General features: G+C 43.8%; 1 protein-coding gene across 1 annotated transcript in view; it reads left to right on the forward strand.

The window, feature by feature from the left end:
* The window catches only part of ryr2a (ryanodine receptor 2a (cardiac)), a 426354-nt gene that overhangs the window by 251680 nt on the left and 159515 nt on the right, over nucleotides 1-15159 (forward strand). Inside the window, exons 35-39 of the mRNA XM_055640013.1 lie at nucleotides 636-862; nucleotides 3454-4249; nucleotides 8531-8731; nucleotides 11550-11655; nucleotides 13710-13853. Coding sequence (XP_055495988.1) covers nucleotides 636-862; nucleotides 3454-4249; nucleotides 8531-8731; nucleotides 11550-11655; nucleotides 13710-13853 — 1474 coding nt within the window. The remainder of the gene's footprint in view (nucleotides 1-635; nucleotides 863-3453; nucleotides 4250-8530; nucleotides 8732-11549; nucleotides 11656-13709; nucleotides 13854-15159) is intronic.

Here is a 15159-nt window from a genome sequence, read left to right on the forward strand (position 1 = left end):
ACAGCACAACACAGGAACAGACCCTTCAGTCCACGATGTCTCTGCCAAAGAGAATGCCAAGATAAATTAATCTCACCAGCCTGCGTGATCCTTATTCCTCCATTTCCTACATATCCATGTGCCTATCTGAAAGTCTCTTGAACCACCACCTTAAAAGCCTCTTAACACACAGTTGATATCAACTAGCTGAATGTGCTTTTCCAAGCTGGCTATGCAAGCAAAAAACAGAAAAATCAGGAAAAGTGGTTTCCCCTGAAGCTCTGGTGTCCTCCCACGTTCCAAAAACACACAGATTTGTGCATTGACTTAACAAGCTGGAGTAACTCAGCTTTGCTAAATTGTCCATATGGTGTAGGTATGTCCAAAGAACAAAGAGCGACCTGGCAGGGGAGGGGGGGGAGGTCCTATTGTCAGCGTCCTATACGTGGCGACTCTTTGCGAACTTGTGTACTGTACGCAAACACAGAATTTCACTGTGCCCAGGTACACATGACAGTAAAGTATCATTCATTTATTATTTCATAGAACTAGTGTGTGGGTGATTGTTGGTCTGAGCAGACTCTGCGAGTTGAAGCATCTGTTTCCACGCTGTATCTCTAAGCTAAAGTAACAGGCTGTATTTTTGTTTATTTCAGAATGTGATGCCCCTGTCAGCAGGGTTATTTAAAAGTGAGCGAAGGAACCCTATTCCGCAGTGTCCTCCTCGACTTCACGTCCAGTATCTGACTCCCGTGCTGTGGAGCAGAGTGCCGAACGAGTTCTTAAAGGTGGATGTCAGTCGCGTCAGTGACCGCCATGGATGGCAGGTGCAATGTACAGAACCTTTACGATTCATGTCTTTACATATTCCCGAAGAGAACAGGTGAGCACACAGGAGCACTCGGTGATCTGTGAACACTTAATAAAGCACGCACTCAAATTGTGGTCAATCACAATGCTACACGTCCAACATAAACATTTTGATGCCTGGAGTATTGCGTACAGTTTTGGTCTCCTAATCTGAGGAAAGACATTCTTGCCATAGAGGGAGTACAGAGAAGGTTCACCAGACCGATTCCTGGGATGGCAAGACTTTCATATGAAGAAAGACTGGATAGACTTGGCTTGTACACACTAGAATGTAGAAGATTGAGGGGGGATCTTATAGAAACTTACAAAATTCTTAAGGGGTTCGACAGGCTAGATGCAGGAAGATTATTCCCGATGTTGGGGAAGTCCAGAACTAGAGGTCACAGTTTAAGGATAAGAGGAAAGTCTTTTAGGACCGAGATGAGAAAATCATTTTTTACACAGAGAATTCTCTGCAACAGAAGGTAGTTGAGGCCAGTTCATTGGCTATATTTAAGAGGGAGTTAGATGTGGCCCTTGTGGCTAAGGGGATCGGGGGGTATGGAGAGGAGGCAGGGATGGGATACTGAGTTGGATGATCAGCCATGATCATATCGAATGGCGGTGCAGGCTCGAAGGGCTGAATGGCCTACTCCCGCACCTATTTTCTATGTTTCTATGCGTTTTAAACACCAAAACCATTTCATGATCTGTTTATATTTTGACACAAGCAGCAGGGAAACTATCTGAAGTGCCTGTGTGAGAAATATAAAAGGCGTGAACGCAATAAGGCTACTAGTCTATGTTGAAATATATCTATATTACTAAAATTCTGATCTTGACCACTTCCTGTTGTTCTACATATTGAATTTAGAAAAAACATTGCCACTTACAGCTGTGATTTATGGCCATCTTGCGCAGAGTCCCCTTCCGCTGCGCAGGACAAGAAGAATTTTCCCATCGATGAAAAATAAAAGTGTTATTAGTGTTTAAAAATGTTGAGATTCTCTCTCCTGAAGGCCACGGCCCTTCCGGAGGGACTATAAAACCCGGAAGTGTGGAGGTGCCTCAGTTCTCTGCAAGGGGGGGGGGGGGGGGGGAGCGAGAGGTTGCATTTGTCAGTCTGAGCTGTGAATAACACTGAACACATGTCTACTAAACTGTGAGTGGTTTTACTGACCTGTCAGTGCCCTTAATGTGATTTGAAAATGTAGTTTGAAAATGCAAATGTGTGTTTTGGGTTGAAAGTGCTAAAGCAATCTGTGTTGCCTTTGGTTTTGAAAGATCTAAAGCAAGCTGTGTTGCCTTTGGTTTTGAAAGTGCTAAAGCGTGCTGCCTTGCCTAATTAGAGCTGCCTTGCCTAATTAGAGCTGCCTTGCCTTCTATATAATTAAACGTCTAATCTTGACCACTTCCTGCTTGTGTTTTATATTGATTTTAGAGAAAACGCAATCACGTACGGCTGTGATTTTTGGCCTTCTTATTCAGTCCCCTTCTGCTCATCAGGTGCCAAGGATTTTACCCATCGATGAAAAATAAAAGAGTTATTAGTGTTTAAAAATTTTGAGATTCTCTCTCCTGTCAATCACGCCTTGAAGGCCACGCTCCTTCTGGTGGTTGGGTGAAGGGACTAAAAAACCCCAGAAGGTGGCCGTGGCTCAGTCTCTGCAAGATGAGGGAGGGAGAAGTCACGACTCGCTGTCTTTAGAGGCCTTGCATCCTGCTTGAAATGGTATGAAATTGCACTTGAATTTGTTGCCCTTCCATCCTGCTTGAAATGGAATTTCAAGGAATAGCCGTGAGTCAACTGCGAGCCCACCTGCCGTGAGTTAGTGAGCGGCCAGCACAACAGGCTTGAGTGACTGAGCCACCAGCCCAAGAATCCATTCGGCTCACAATGTCCATACTAGCCCTCTGGAAACCAGTCCCTTCAACGCACAACACCCATACTAGCGCTCCAGAAAGCACCCCCATTGGCCACCAATATTGGAATTGGTGGAGAGGCGGAATATTGTGTTGGTGGACCAGCCCTCCCGTGTGATGCTGGGACCCAACGGGTCCCACTTAGCCTAGTATATATGGACATATACCCGTGTGTGTGTGTGTGTGTATCAAAGCATAGACCAGTTTAATCCAAGCTTATTGCGTTCACGCCTTTTACACTATACACACACACACACGTGTGCACGTACACATAATATGTGTGTGTGTATATATATATATATATTTTGTTTTTTATTCTTTAGACGATTTTAACATTAAGAAACAGTTAAGGTCGGTGGTTGGTTACAAAAAAAAGGTGATCAAGGTGGCATATGTGAAGAGATTGGAACACGGAATACAAATGACAGTCCTTGTACAGCGTGACGAGTTCCGCTGACCAGCCTTTCCTTTGTAATTTTTACATGTTTCAACCAGAATACGATTCATAGAATCATGCAGCACTAAAACAGACCACCTTTAGTTTAGTTTAGTTTAGTTTAGTTTAGTTTACTATAGTTGTACAGCATGGACCTCTATCTGAAGTACTATGAATCCCACGTTCAAGTATAGACAGAAAGCTTGTAGAGGGAATCACAGTTACAGTAAACACTAACCTTTCCTTTGATTCTTTACGATATGTAGGTCTTTGGATATCTTGGAGCTGACAGAGCATGAGGAGCTGCTGAAATTTCACTACCATACCTTGCGTTTGTATTCCGCAGTTTGTGCTTTGGGCAATAACCGAGTGGCCCATGCTCTTTGCAGCCACGTGGACGAGTCTCAATTGCTGTATGCAATAGAGAACAAATATGTACCTGGCTTACTGCGGGCAGGTTACTATGACCTACTCATCGACACTTACCTGAACACGTATGCCACTGCTCGGCTGATGATGAACAATGAGTTCATTGTTCCCATGACGGACGAAACCAAGAGCATCACCTTGTTTCCGGACGACAACCGGAATCACGCTGTCCCTGGCGTGGGACTTAGCACCTCCCTCAGGCCGAGGATGCAGTTCTCCTCCACCAGCTTCCTCACTGTGACCGGGGAGTGTTTCCAGTACAGCCCGGAATTTCCGCTGGACATCCTGAAGGCCAAGACCATCGAGATGCTGACTGAAGCTGTGCAGGAAGGCAGCCTCCATGTGCGGGACCCGGTGGGCGGAAGCACTGAGTTCCTCTTCGTCCCCCTCATCAAGCTCTTCTACACCCTCCTCATCATGGGCATCTTCTGCAGCGAGGACCTGAAGCACATCCTGCAGCTGATCGAGGCCAGCGTGTTCTCCGAGGAGACCGACACCAGCGAAGAGAAGAGTGAGAAGGATGTAATCAAAGACGAACAGAAAGCAGAAGGTGGAGACGAGGAGTTCAGAGGTGAACAGGTTCCCCAGGAAGGCCTGCTACAGATGAAGCTTCCTGAGCCAGTCAAACTCCAGGTAACTCTTTAACCCTCATGTAGTCATTAACTCTCCAACAGGCCCTTCATCACAACTTGCCAATGCTGACCAGCATTCTTGATAGACACAAAGTGCTAGAGTAACTCAGCGGGTCAGGCATCATCTCCAGGATATTGCTGAACTCTGGTTTCGCTAAACATCTCCGCTCAGTATGCATTAACCTACCTGATCACCCGGTTGCTCAGCACTTTAACTCCCCCTCCCATTCCCAATTTGACCTTTCTGTCCTGGGCCTCCTCCATTGTCAAAGTGAGGCCCAGCGCAAATTGGAGGAACAGCACCTCATATTTTGCTTGGGTAGCTGACACCCCAGTGGTATGAACATTGACTTCTCTAACTTCAAATAGTTCTTGCTTTCTCTCTCCAACCCCTCCCCCTACCCAGTTCTCCCACTAGTCTTACTGTCTCCGACAACAATTTATCTCTGTCCCGTCCACTCCCCTGACTTCAGTCTGAAGAAGGGTCTCGACCCGAAACGTCACCCATTCCTTCTCTTCAGGAATGCTGCCTGTCCCGCTGAGTTACTCCAGCATTTTGTGTCTATCTCCAGGATATTGACAGTTGCCATTAGAGATTCCAATTGAAAGATATCTCTTGTCTGAAACAAGGAACTGCAGATGCTGGTTTACCAAGGAAAGACACAAAGTGGTGGAGTAACACAGCAGGTCAGGCAACATGGGAACATCGAGAACAGGGATAGGTGATCTTTTGGGTCGGGACCCTTCTTCAGACTCAAAGTGGAGGCGGGAGGGAGGGGGGGGGAAATAAACTTGAGATGAGTTTGCTTGTCCCCATTGTGGACATTGGACTTTGTCGATGAAACCGATGTACTACAACACTGAGAACTATATTCTGCACTCTGTATCTTTCCCTTGTTCAGACATCATCAAAGTGCTTTAAGAAGCATGACCTCTTGTTTAACACCATGTTGACTCCTGACTGGTTGTCTTACGATTTTCTAAATGTTCCGCTATTACTTCCTTAATAATAGATTCCATCATTTTCCCAAAGTCAGATGTCTATGTACCTGGTTTTGTACCTGAGTTAACCCGAGTTCATGATTCAAGTTGAAGACCTGAACTCTCATGAGTTGGACTTTAGACTTCAGAAATACAGCTTGGAAACAGGCCTTTCGGCCCACCAAGTCCATGCTGTGTAGCGATCACCCATACACCAGCACTATCCAACACACTGGGGACAATTTACAACTTTACCAAAGCCAATTAACCTACAAACCTGTATGTCTTTGGAGTGCGGGAGGAAACTGGAGCACCCGGGGAAAACCCACGCAGGTCACGGGGGGAACGTACAAACTACATTCAGACAACACCCGTAGTCAGGATCGAACCCGGGTCTCTTGCGCTGTTCGGTAGCAATTCTACTGCTGCTGTCCCTAAGTTCTGATGAAACATAAACTCCGTTTCTTCTTCCACAGTCATTGCTCGACCTGATAGATTTCAAGAAATTAGATCAAAGGAGTTTTGATACATTTTCATGATTCTTGAAATAATTAATTGTGCATTAAATAGGGTTATTGTATCTGTATGTTTGCAAATAATTGCAAATTATAGCAAAACAATATTTTAAGTCTGAAAGAATCTTCAGAGACATGTTGCATGGTTAATCATTTAATAATTCAATGATTCGATTATGCTTTATTGTCACATGTGCCCAGGTACAGTCAATGCATTGTTCTGCATACAACCCAGCAAAATCATGTAGCAGAACTCATCTGGGCAGTACACAAGTGTCGCCACGTTTTGGTGCTGACAATATTGCAGGAGTTCACCGAACAGTCCCATCTACTGCCTGTCTACTGCCGCACGTGGCAGCAGCAACCCCCCTACTCCTCCGCTGGTTCCTCCTTCGTTCTCGGCTGTGTCCCCCCCCCCCCCCCCACCCCCCGCCAGGTCCCTGTTGTTCTCAGTAGCCATCACCTAATGTCTTTTTAAATGAGGACGCTATTACTTCACTAATTAGGTGCCAGTCTGCTGAGATTTGGCTCTACTCCTACACATTTCTCATCCGTGGGTGTATCAAAGTCTTATATCAATGAGACATTGGTATTGAATATCTGTCAGCCAGGCGTACTTCCCCCTTACTATCAAATACTGAAATATATATGATATGTTGAAGCAGAATGCTAATTGACACTTTGTGTGTGGGCTTTAATAGTGCCCTCTTAAGTAAAATTATTCAGGTTTGTTTTTGTGAGACAACTACAAAGCTTAACTCCTTGAATTATTGATCATTACATTTTTTTAACTCAATGTTCATGTACGGCAGGGGATCGTCCTTGATTCCTCTAGTCTAGTCTAGTTATTAGTTTAGAGATACAGTATGGAAACAGGCCATTCGGTCCACTGAGTCCATGCCAACCTGGGATCCCCCCATACATTATTCTAACCTACACACTAGGGAAAATGTATGGATGCCATATCTGAATTTGTGAGGCAGCAACTCTACCGCTGTGCCACTGTGCCGCCTGAAAGATTGGGAGTAAACAAAAGTGAAAGCTCTGATCAGAAAATTGACAGGCTGATTAAAAACGGGGAACCTGGTTGCTGTGAAGATCCAAGAGACTGCAGATGCTGGTATATACCATAGATAGACACAAAGTGCTGGAGTAACTCAGCGGGTCAGGCAGCATCTCTGGGTAAAAAGGATAGAGTCTGAGGAAGGGTACCAATTCAAAATGTCACAGAACCTTTTTCCACCAGAGACGCTGCCTTACCGTTGAGTTACTCCAGCACTTTGCATCTAATCTGATTATTGTGTGGGAGAGTACAAAATAATCTCTGCTAACCACTTAACTGGTAATGATCCCACGCATCATCAAATGTAAGTGGACAGTTGAATTCACAACTCACAATTTGAAAGCTTTTTCTCAAATAATTATTTTTATAATGTATAAAGGTGATATTTTCAAAAGAGAAAAAAAAGTCATTTATTCCTCTGTTGATGTCCTTCTTTTCATCTCACAGTCATAGTCAATCAGCGTGGAAACAAGCCCTTACACCCACCACCCTTTGTGTGAACAAGTTACCCCTCATGTTCCTATTAAATCTTTTCCGCTTCACTTTGAACCAATGTCCCCTGGTCCTCAATTCCCCTACTCTGGGCAAGAGACTCTGTGCATCTAGTTGATCTGTTCCTCTCGTGATTTTATACACCTCTATAAGATCACCCCTCATCTTCCTGCGTTCCAAGGAATAGAGACCTAGCCTACTCAACCTATAACTCACACCCTCTAGTCCTGGCAACATCCTCGTTAATTGGCTTCTGTAAATTGCCCCAAGCATGCAGGAAGTGGATGAAAAAATGGGATAACACAGAACTACAGTGAACGGCATGGACTCGGTGGGCGGAAGAGCCTGTTTCCATGAAACCTGGAATAAAGAAAGATATGGGAGGTGGAGATCAAGAGATGCCAACAATTTTTAGAATATTTTGATGAGAGCTGGCAGAACAGAATCAATAACTCTGTAATTCAGAAACTTTGCTCTAAACTAAATTTCTTATAAGATTTGCAATTAGTTGAGATAGTTAAGAATATTTGGAGAATAAGGTTTCTTTCAACAGTTCATACAAAATAGAATTCTCCTTGGGAACAATTCCTGCTTCAACCTATTGCACAAGCTCTGTGTTTACAGAGTCTCTGAAAGTAAGAAGTATTCTGTCATACTAATGGGATGTATGGGGAGAAGGTAGGAGAATGGGGATGAGAGGGAACGATGATTGAATGGTGGAGTAGACTCGATGGGCTGGATAGCCTAATTCTGCTTCTATGGCATGTGAGCATAAGCACTTCTTGCTTCAACATCAATCAGGTAGTGAGATTCAGAATCAATTACTCTAAATCAGTGCCTCCAAGATATTGCCTTCGCTGCTGTAAAATAAAAATGTTATCTGTTTACCCTGTCTAGGTCTGTCTTAGTTGAGTTTATAGATACAGCGTGGAAACAAGCCCTTCAGCCCACCGAATCCGCGCCTCCCAACACTCACCCTGTACACTAGATCTATCCATTAGTCTAGGGACAGAAGCCAATTAACTTAGAACCCCGCACGTCTTTGGAATGTGGCAGGTAACTGGAGTGCCGGGAAAAAACCCACGCGGTTACAGAGAGAACGTGCCAACTTAAAGACAGCACCCATCGTCAGCATCAAACCTGAGGCAGCAACTCTATCGCTGCGCCACTGTGCTGCCCAATGGTGTGTGTCTTATGGTGTGTGTTGAAATTTTGACTGACTTTCCCACAGATGTGCCACCTTCTGCAGTATTTGTGCGACTGCCAACTCCGCCATCGGATCGAAGCCATCGTTGGCTTTTCCGATGACTTTGTGCTGAAGCTGCAGGAGAACCAGAGGTTCCGATATAACGAGGTAATGCAGGCATTAAACATGTCCGCTGCATTGACCGCCAAGAAAACCAAAGAATTCCGATCACCTCCACAGGAGCAGGTAGGGAAAATTGCACTGGATGGACCGGATATTTAATTGAGTCAAGAGAGTCAAGAGTGTTTTACTGTTATATGTCCCAGACAGAACAATGAAACTCTTACTTGCAACGGCACAATAGAATATGTAAACATACACTGTAAACAATATACAGTAATAAATGACAAAAAACGTTCAGTATATATGTGTGTGTATATATGTGTGGGTGTGTGTATGAGGTAAATGTAGGTCAGGATCGCTCTCTAGTTGGTGATAGGACTGTTCAATTGACTGATAACAACTGAAAAGAAACTGTACCTGAATCTGAAAGTATATGTTTTCAAACTTCTGTACCTCTAGACTCAGAGGGGAGATGAGGGAGTGATTGGATCCTTAATTATGCTAGTGGCCTTGTCAAGGCAGCGTAAAGTGTAGATGGAGTCATTGAAAGGGGAGTTGGTTTGCCTGATGGTCTGGGTTAAGTCACAAACTCTGCATTCCCGATAAAATGCTTTCTACAGCACATCTGTAGAAGTGGGTGAGGGTTGTTGGAACTTCGAACTTCCCAAACATTCCAAGGAAGTAGAGACATTGGTCATACTTAAATAATTTCATTAATAGTATCAAATCCATTGTAGGTGTTTAATTGTTGAAAGATTTAGTAATATCCATGTGTTTGAATAAAATTGAGACCTATAGGATTTGAGCCGCAGTTGGAGTATTACATGCAGTTCTGGTCGCCCCATTACAGGAAAGATGTGGAAGCTTTGGATAAGGTGTGGAGGAGGTTTATCAGAATGCTCCCTGGATTAGAGGATTTCAGCTGTAGAGAGAGGTTGGATGCACTTAGAATGTTTCTCTAGAACATCTGTTACCAGAATAAGGGAGTTTAAAATTAGAGGGCATAGGTGTAAGTGAGAGGGGAAAGATTTAAAGACGTTAAGCAGTATTTCCACATGCAGAGCGGTGGGTATATGAAATGAGCTGCCAGAGGAAGTGGTGAAGATGAGTACAATTACAATGTTTAAAGGACATTTGTACAGGTTACTGGATAAGCAGGATATGGTCAAAATGTGGTCAAATGGGACTTGCGTAGGAAGTCACCTTTTTCAACATGGATGAGATGGGCCGAAGGGTCTGTATTGCTGCTGTATGTTTCTATGACTGTAAGGAAAGGGAAGAATTTATAAGACCTCTAAATAGTATCATTTGCTTCTGTGCTCAGTTTAATATTTATCCTTCAACCAACATTACTAAAACTGATGATAGACACAAAATGCTGGAGTAACTCAGCGGGTCAATCTGTCTCAGTTTGAAGAAGGGTCTCGACCCAAAACGTCACCTATTCCTTTTCTCCAGAGATGCTGCCTGACCCGCTGAGTTACTCCAGCATTTTATGTCAATCTTTTGTGTAAAGCAGCACCTGCAGTTCTTTCCATCACATTACTAAAACTGATTTATGGTCATTGTGAGGTCTTACTGTGCACAAAGTAGCAGTCATATTTCCTCTGTTAAAACAGAGACAGGACATCAAAAAGCCTGCATCACTAATAAAAGCACTGCAGAACAACCCAAGGTCATTGAAGAGTCAATATATTTGTGCCTTTTTTCTTTCACCCTTCTTTGCTAGTTTCAATAATTTAGCACAAAGCAACTTCTCTCTGAGAGTTTATAACTGAATATCATTCATGGAATATATGGGTGTGACTTTATTTGTGCATGGAATTTAATACAGAGAAATGTGAGGTGTTACATTTTGGAAAATGTAACATGGGCAGGACCTACACGATGAATTGTAGAGGTGTTGTAGAGCAGAGGGATCTCGGAATGCAGGTACATAGTTCCTTGAAGGTGGTATTATACGTAGATTGGGTGGTCAAAAAAACATTTGGCACATTGGTTAGAATATCAAGTATAGAGGAAGGAACTGCAGATGCTTGTTTAAACCGAAAATAGTCACAAAAAGCTGGAGTAACTCAGCAGGAAAAGGAGTGGGTGACTTTTCGGGTTGAGACCCTTCTTCAGACGGTCATGTTGCAGTTATATAAGACGTTGGCGAGGCTGCATTTAGAGAGTATTGTGTTTAGTTCTGGGCACCATGTTTTTGGAAAAATGTTCTCAAGTTGGACATGGTGCAGAGAAGATTTATGAGGATGTTACCAGGACTCAAGGGTCTGAGCTATAGAGAGAGGTTTAGCAGGCTGGGACTCTATTCCTTGGAGCGCAGGAGGATGAGGGGTGAACTATAGAGGTCTATATAATCATGAGAGGAATAGTTCAGGTAGACACACAGAGTCTCTTGCCCAGAGTAGGGGAATGGAGAACCAGAGGATATAGATTTAAGGTGAAGGAGGAAAGATTTAATAGAAATCTGATGGGGTAGCTTTTTCGCACAAAGGATGGTGGGTATATGGAACGAGCTGCCAGAGAGGTAGTTGAGGCAGGAACTATTGCAATGTTTAGCAAACAATTAGACAGGTACATGAATAGGACAGGTTAAGAGGAATATGGGCCAAACACTGGCAAGTGGGACTAGTGTAGATGGGACACGTTAGTCGCTGTGGGGAAGTTGGGCTGAAAGGCCTGTTTCCACACTGTGTCACTCTATGTACAGTGCCCATCACTTTTTGCAATCTTCTTCATTTCTGGGCGTTCGAGTTGCCGAACCAGGCTCTGATGCAACCAGACAATATATTCTCTACTGTACACCTGTAGAGTTTCAACAGAGTATTTGTTGACATACTGAATCTTCACAGGTAGTAAAGGCATTGAGGGGTTCATTTATGATTCTTTTAACATGAGAGCTTTGTTTTTAAGATTAATAAATCTATTTTATTTTCAGATTAACATGTTGCTGAGCTTTAAAAACGACAGGCGTGAGTGTCCTTGCCCGGTGGAAGTGCGTGAAGACCTGTTGGATTTCCATGAAGATCTCATGGCTCATTGTGGTCAGTACCCGCTCTGAAGTATCCTTCTTATAACTCGGAACATTGCCAGCAAGGCAAAACATCATTCACGGGATATGACTCTAGATGAGATGAGCGTAGATGGGATCCTTGGTTGGTATGGACGAGTTTACTTTAGTGTTGTTTAATTTATTGTCATGTGTACCAAGGTGCAGTGAAAAGCTTGTTGCGTGTTAACAAGTCAACAGCAAGTCTATGCAGGATTACAATAGAGCCATTCACAGTGTACAGCTACATGATAAAGGGTATAACGTTTAGTGCAAGATAAAGTCAAGTAAAGTCTGATTAAAGATAGTCCAAAGGTCTCCAGTGAGGTAGATTGTAGGTCAGGCCTGTTGATGGGATGGTTCAATTGCCTGATAACAGCTGGAAAGAAACTGTCCCTAAATCTGGATGTGTGCCTGCTCTAATAGGCAAACAAATAGTCTGATTAAAGTGGCAGATCTGAGAGGAAATTAAAAAGAGCATAATTAGAGTAAGAAATGCTGCTGCTGCAGTGGAGAGATTTTAATTGTGTGATTCCATGTTCTGGGACCAGCAGGCAGAGTCGTCTGGCTTGGGAGCCATCTTGTTCCAAAAAGTGCTTTATATAAAAATATGTATACATTAGTAGTAAAATGTGATGCTATGGGGAACGTAGAATTATACAATGGGGGATTCATTAGTGAATTAGAAAGACAAATAGCGTCAGTACTTGAACAGAAACAAGCGTGGTTGAACATTGAAGCATAGGTGCTAAAAATCAACGTTGAACCTCGTGAGATTCTCACTGAACAAAGTGACCCATAGCATTGTCTCATAGCATGAACTGCAGATGCTGATTTATATCAAAGATAGACAAAAAGTGCTGGAGTAATCTAGCAAGTCACGCTGCATCTCTTGAAGAAGGGTCCCGACTCGAAGCATTACCCATCCATGTTCTACAGAGATGCTGCCTGACCCACTGAGTTACTCCAGCACTTTGTGTCTCTTACTACACTATCTTCCTGGGATGGTTTGCAATCATGGATTGGAGGCATCGGATGGTGAGGATGTAGTGCTCGTAGAGGGAGAAGGTCAAGTGCTGGGGAGCGGTTGGTGTGAGGACAGGATGGGTTGAAGGTTGCGATAAGTTGATGTCAGATGAGGGAGGGTGAGACAGGTAAATAAATCATCTGTGTTGGTTGTTAATACCTGCCTGGTGGGAACCTTTATAGACTTCAATGATACAGCGCGGAAACAGGCCCTTCGGCCCACAGTGTCTGTGCCGACCAGCAATCACCCTGTACACTAACACTATCCTACAAACTAGGGACAATTAAAAAATGTACTAAATCCAGTTAACCTACAAACCTGCACGTATTTGGAGTATGGGAAGAAATCAGAGTATCTGGAGAAAACACACGTGGTCACAGAGAGAGCAAACTCCAGACAGACAGCACCCTCAGTCAGGATCAGGATCAGGTCCCTGGCGCTGCAAGGCAGTAACTACCGTTGTGCCACCGCACTCCCAAAGAGCAGTCATTATGAAGGCTTCACTTCTGCCTGAGTAGGCTGCAGATGATGTGGGACGTGGATGCATTAACATGCCAGGCACACCGATGACTCAAGAAAATTTACCGTTTAGCAGCCCACACAATAAGTCCTCGACTTTAATTATATTTATTTCTCATTAAACAACATATTTGCTGATAAATCTCAGTTCTTCTTGCATCAGGTGCATTTGTGAATTGAGAAAATCTATTCCAAAGCTCTGGCATGAAGAAAACAATATCAATTTAACAATGCAGTGCCTTTCCAACACTTGCTAACACAATGTAAACAGAAACAATCATTTTCTTGTGAGCAAATTTTATTGACATTTTGATGAAAAGAGTCAGTAACTTTATTGATTACTTAGAAGTGAAATCAATCCAGGCAGTTTTTTTCCCCATGAAATTAGGTCGTGAAATTAAAACGAGTCAATTTAAAACAGCCCTACACAATGTTGCTTTGTTTTCTGACTGTTGTTAATTTGGTTGGGGTTCAATGAAATGGTTTTGCTGACCCTTTTTCAGGAATTGAATTGGAAGAAGAAGAAGCTAACAGCGCCGACAGTGACTCCACAATCCGCGGGCGCCTGATGAACCTGGTGGAGAAAGTGGCCTACTTGAAGATAAGACAAATGGAGAGCCCACTGGAACAGGAGGCAAAGAAACCCAGTTAGTGTTTCTAATCTTTCACACAATTGTCATTCTGGGGATGCCAGTTGTCACCCTGGAGGCGGCACAAGGAACAGCAGATGCTGGAACTTTGAGCAAAACACAAAGTGCTAGAGGAACTCAGCTGGTCAGGCAGCATCTGTGCACTTTTTCTTACACATATTTTAGTTTAGTTTTGAGATACAGCGTTGAAACAGGCCGTGCCCGACCAGTGATCACCCGTACTCTACTTCTAACCAACTCATTAGGGACAATTTACAGAAGCCAATTAACCTATAAACATGAGGTACACAAAAATGCTGGAGAAACTCAGCGGGTGCAGCAGCATCTATGGAGCAAAGGAAATAGGCAACGTTTCGTGCCGAAACGTTGCCTATTTCCTTCGCTCCATAGATGCTGCTGCACCCGCTGAGTTTCTCCAGCATTTTTGTCTGCCTTCGATTTTCCAGCATCTGCAGTTCCTTCTTAAACACCAACCTATAAACCTACCCGTCATTGGAATGTGGGAGGAAACCAAAGCACCCGGAGAAAACAGCATGGAAGCAGGTCCTTCAGCCCACTGAGTCCACGCAGCCCTTACACTAGATCTATCCTACACACTGGGGACAATTTAGAGAAGCCAATTAACCTACAAACTGGCACATCTTTGGGACATGGCAGGAATCCAGAGCAGCCGGAGAAAACCCACGCGATCACAGGGAGCACATGCAAACTCCAGACAGACAGCACCCGTAGTCCGGGTCGAACCCGGGTCTTTGGCATTGTAAGACAGCAACTCTGCCACTACGCCACTGTGCCACCCACATTCGGACTTAATCGCAGTCCATTGATATGAATGTTTGATTTTGATTTGTTATCTTTTTATTGACCCACTGTATTATACCACTCCCTAAATTAACCCTAACTTGATCTCTACACTTGCAGAAATGAACCCAGCAAAGGTTGAAGCAGCATGTTTATCATGACAGCATGTTGCTGGTTTTGCAATGACTTTGTTGTCGGCCCATTGGCTCATGAGGGGATTAGATCGGGTAAATGCACAGAATCTTTTACCCAGAGTAGGGAATCGAGAACCAGAGGACATAGAGGGGGGGGGGGTGTTCACTTCTTAAAAGAGTACTCCCACACACTAACATTATCTTACACGCAAGGAACAATCTACAATTTTACCAAGCCAATTAACCTACAAATCTTTACGTCTTTGGAGTGTGGGAGGAAAACCCACGCAGGTCACGGGGAGAATGTACAAACTCCGTACAGTCACTACCAGTACAGGCACCACCACGAGTCTCTGGCACTGTCCCAC

Source organism: Leucoraja erinacea, chromosome 8, assembly GCF_028641065.1.
Source record: "Leucoraja erinacea ecotype New England chromosome 8, Leri_hhj_1, whole genome shotgun sequence".
In the NCBI taxonomy this organism is placed as follows: Eukaryota; Metazoa; Chordata; class Chondrichthyes; order Rajiformes; family Rajidae; genus Leucoraja; species Leucoraja erinaceus.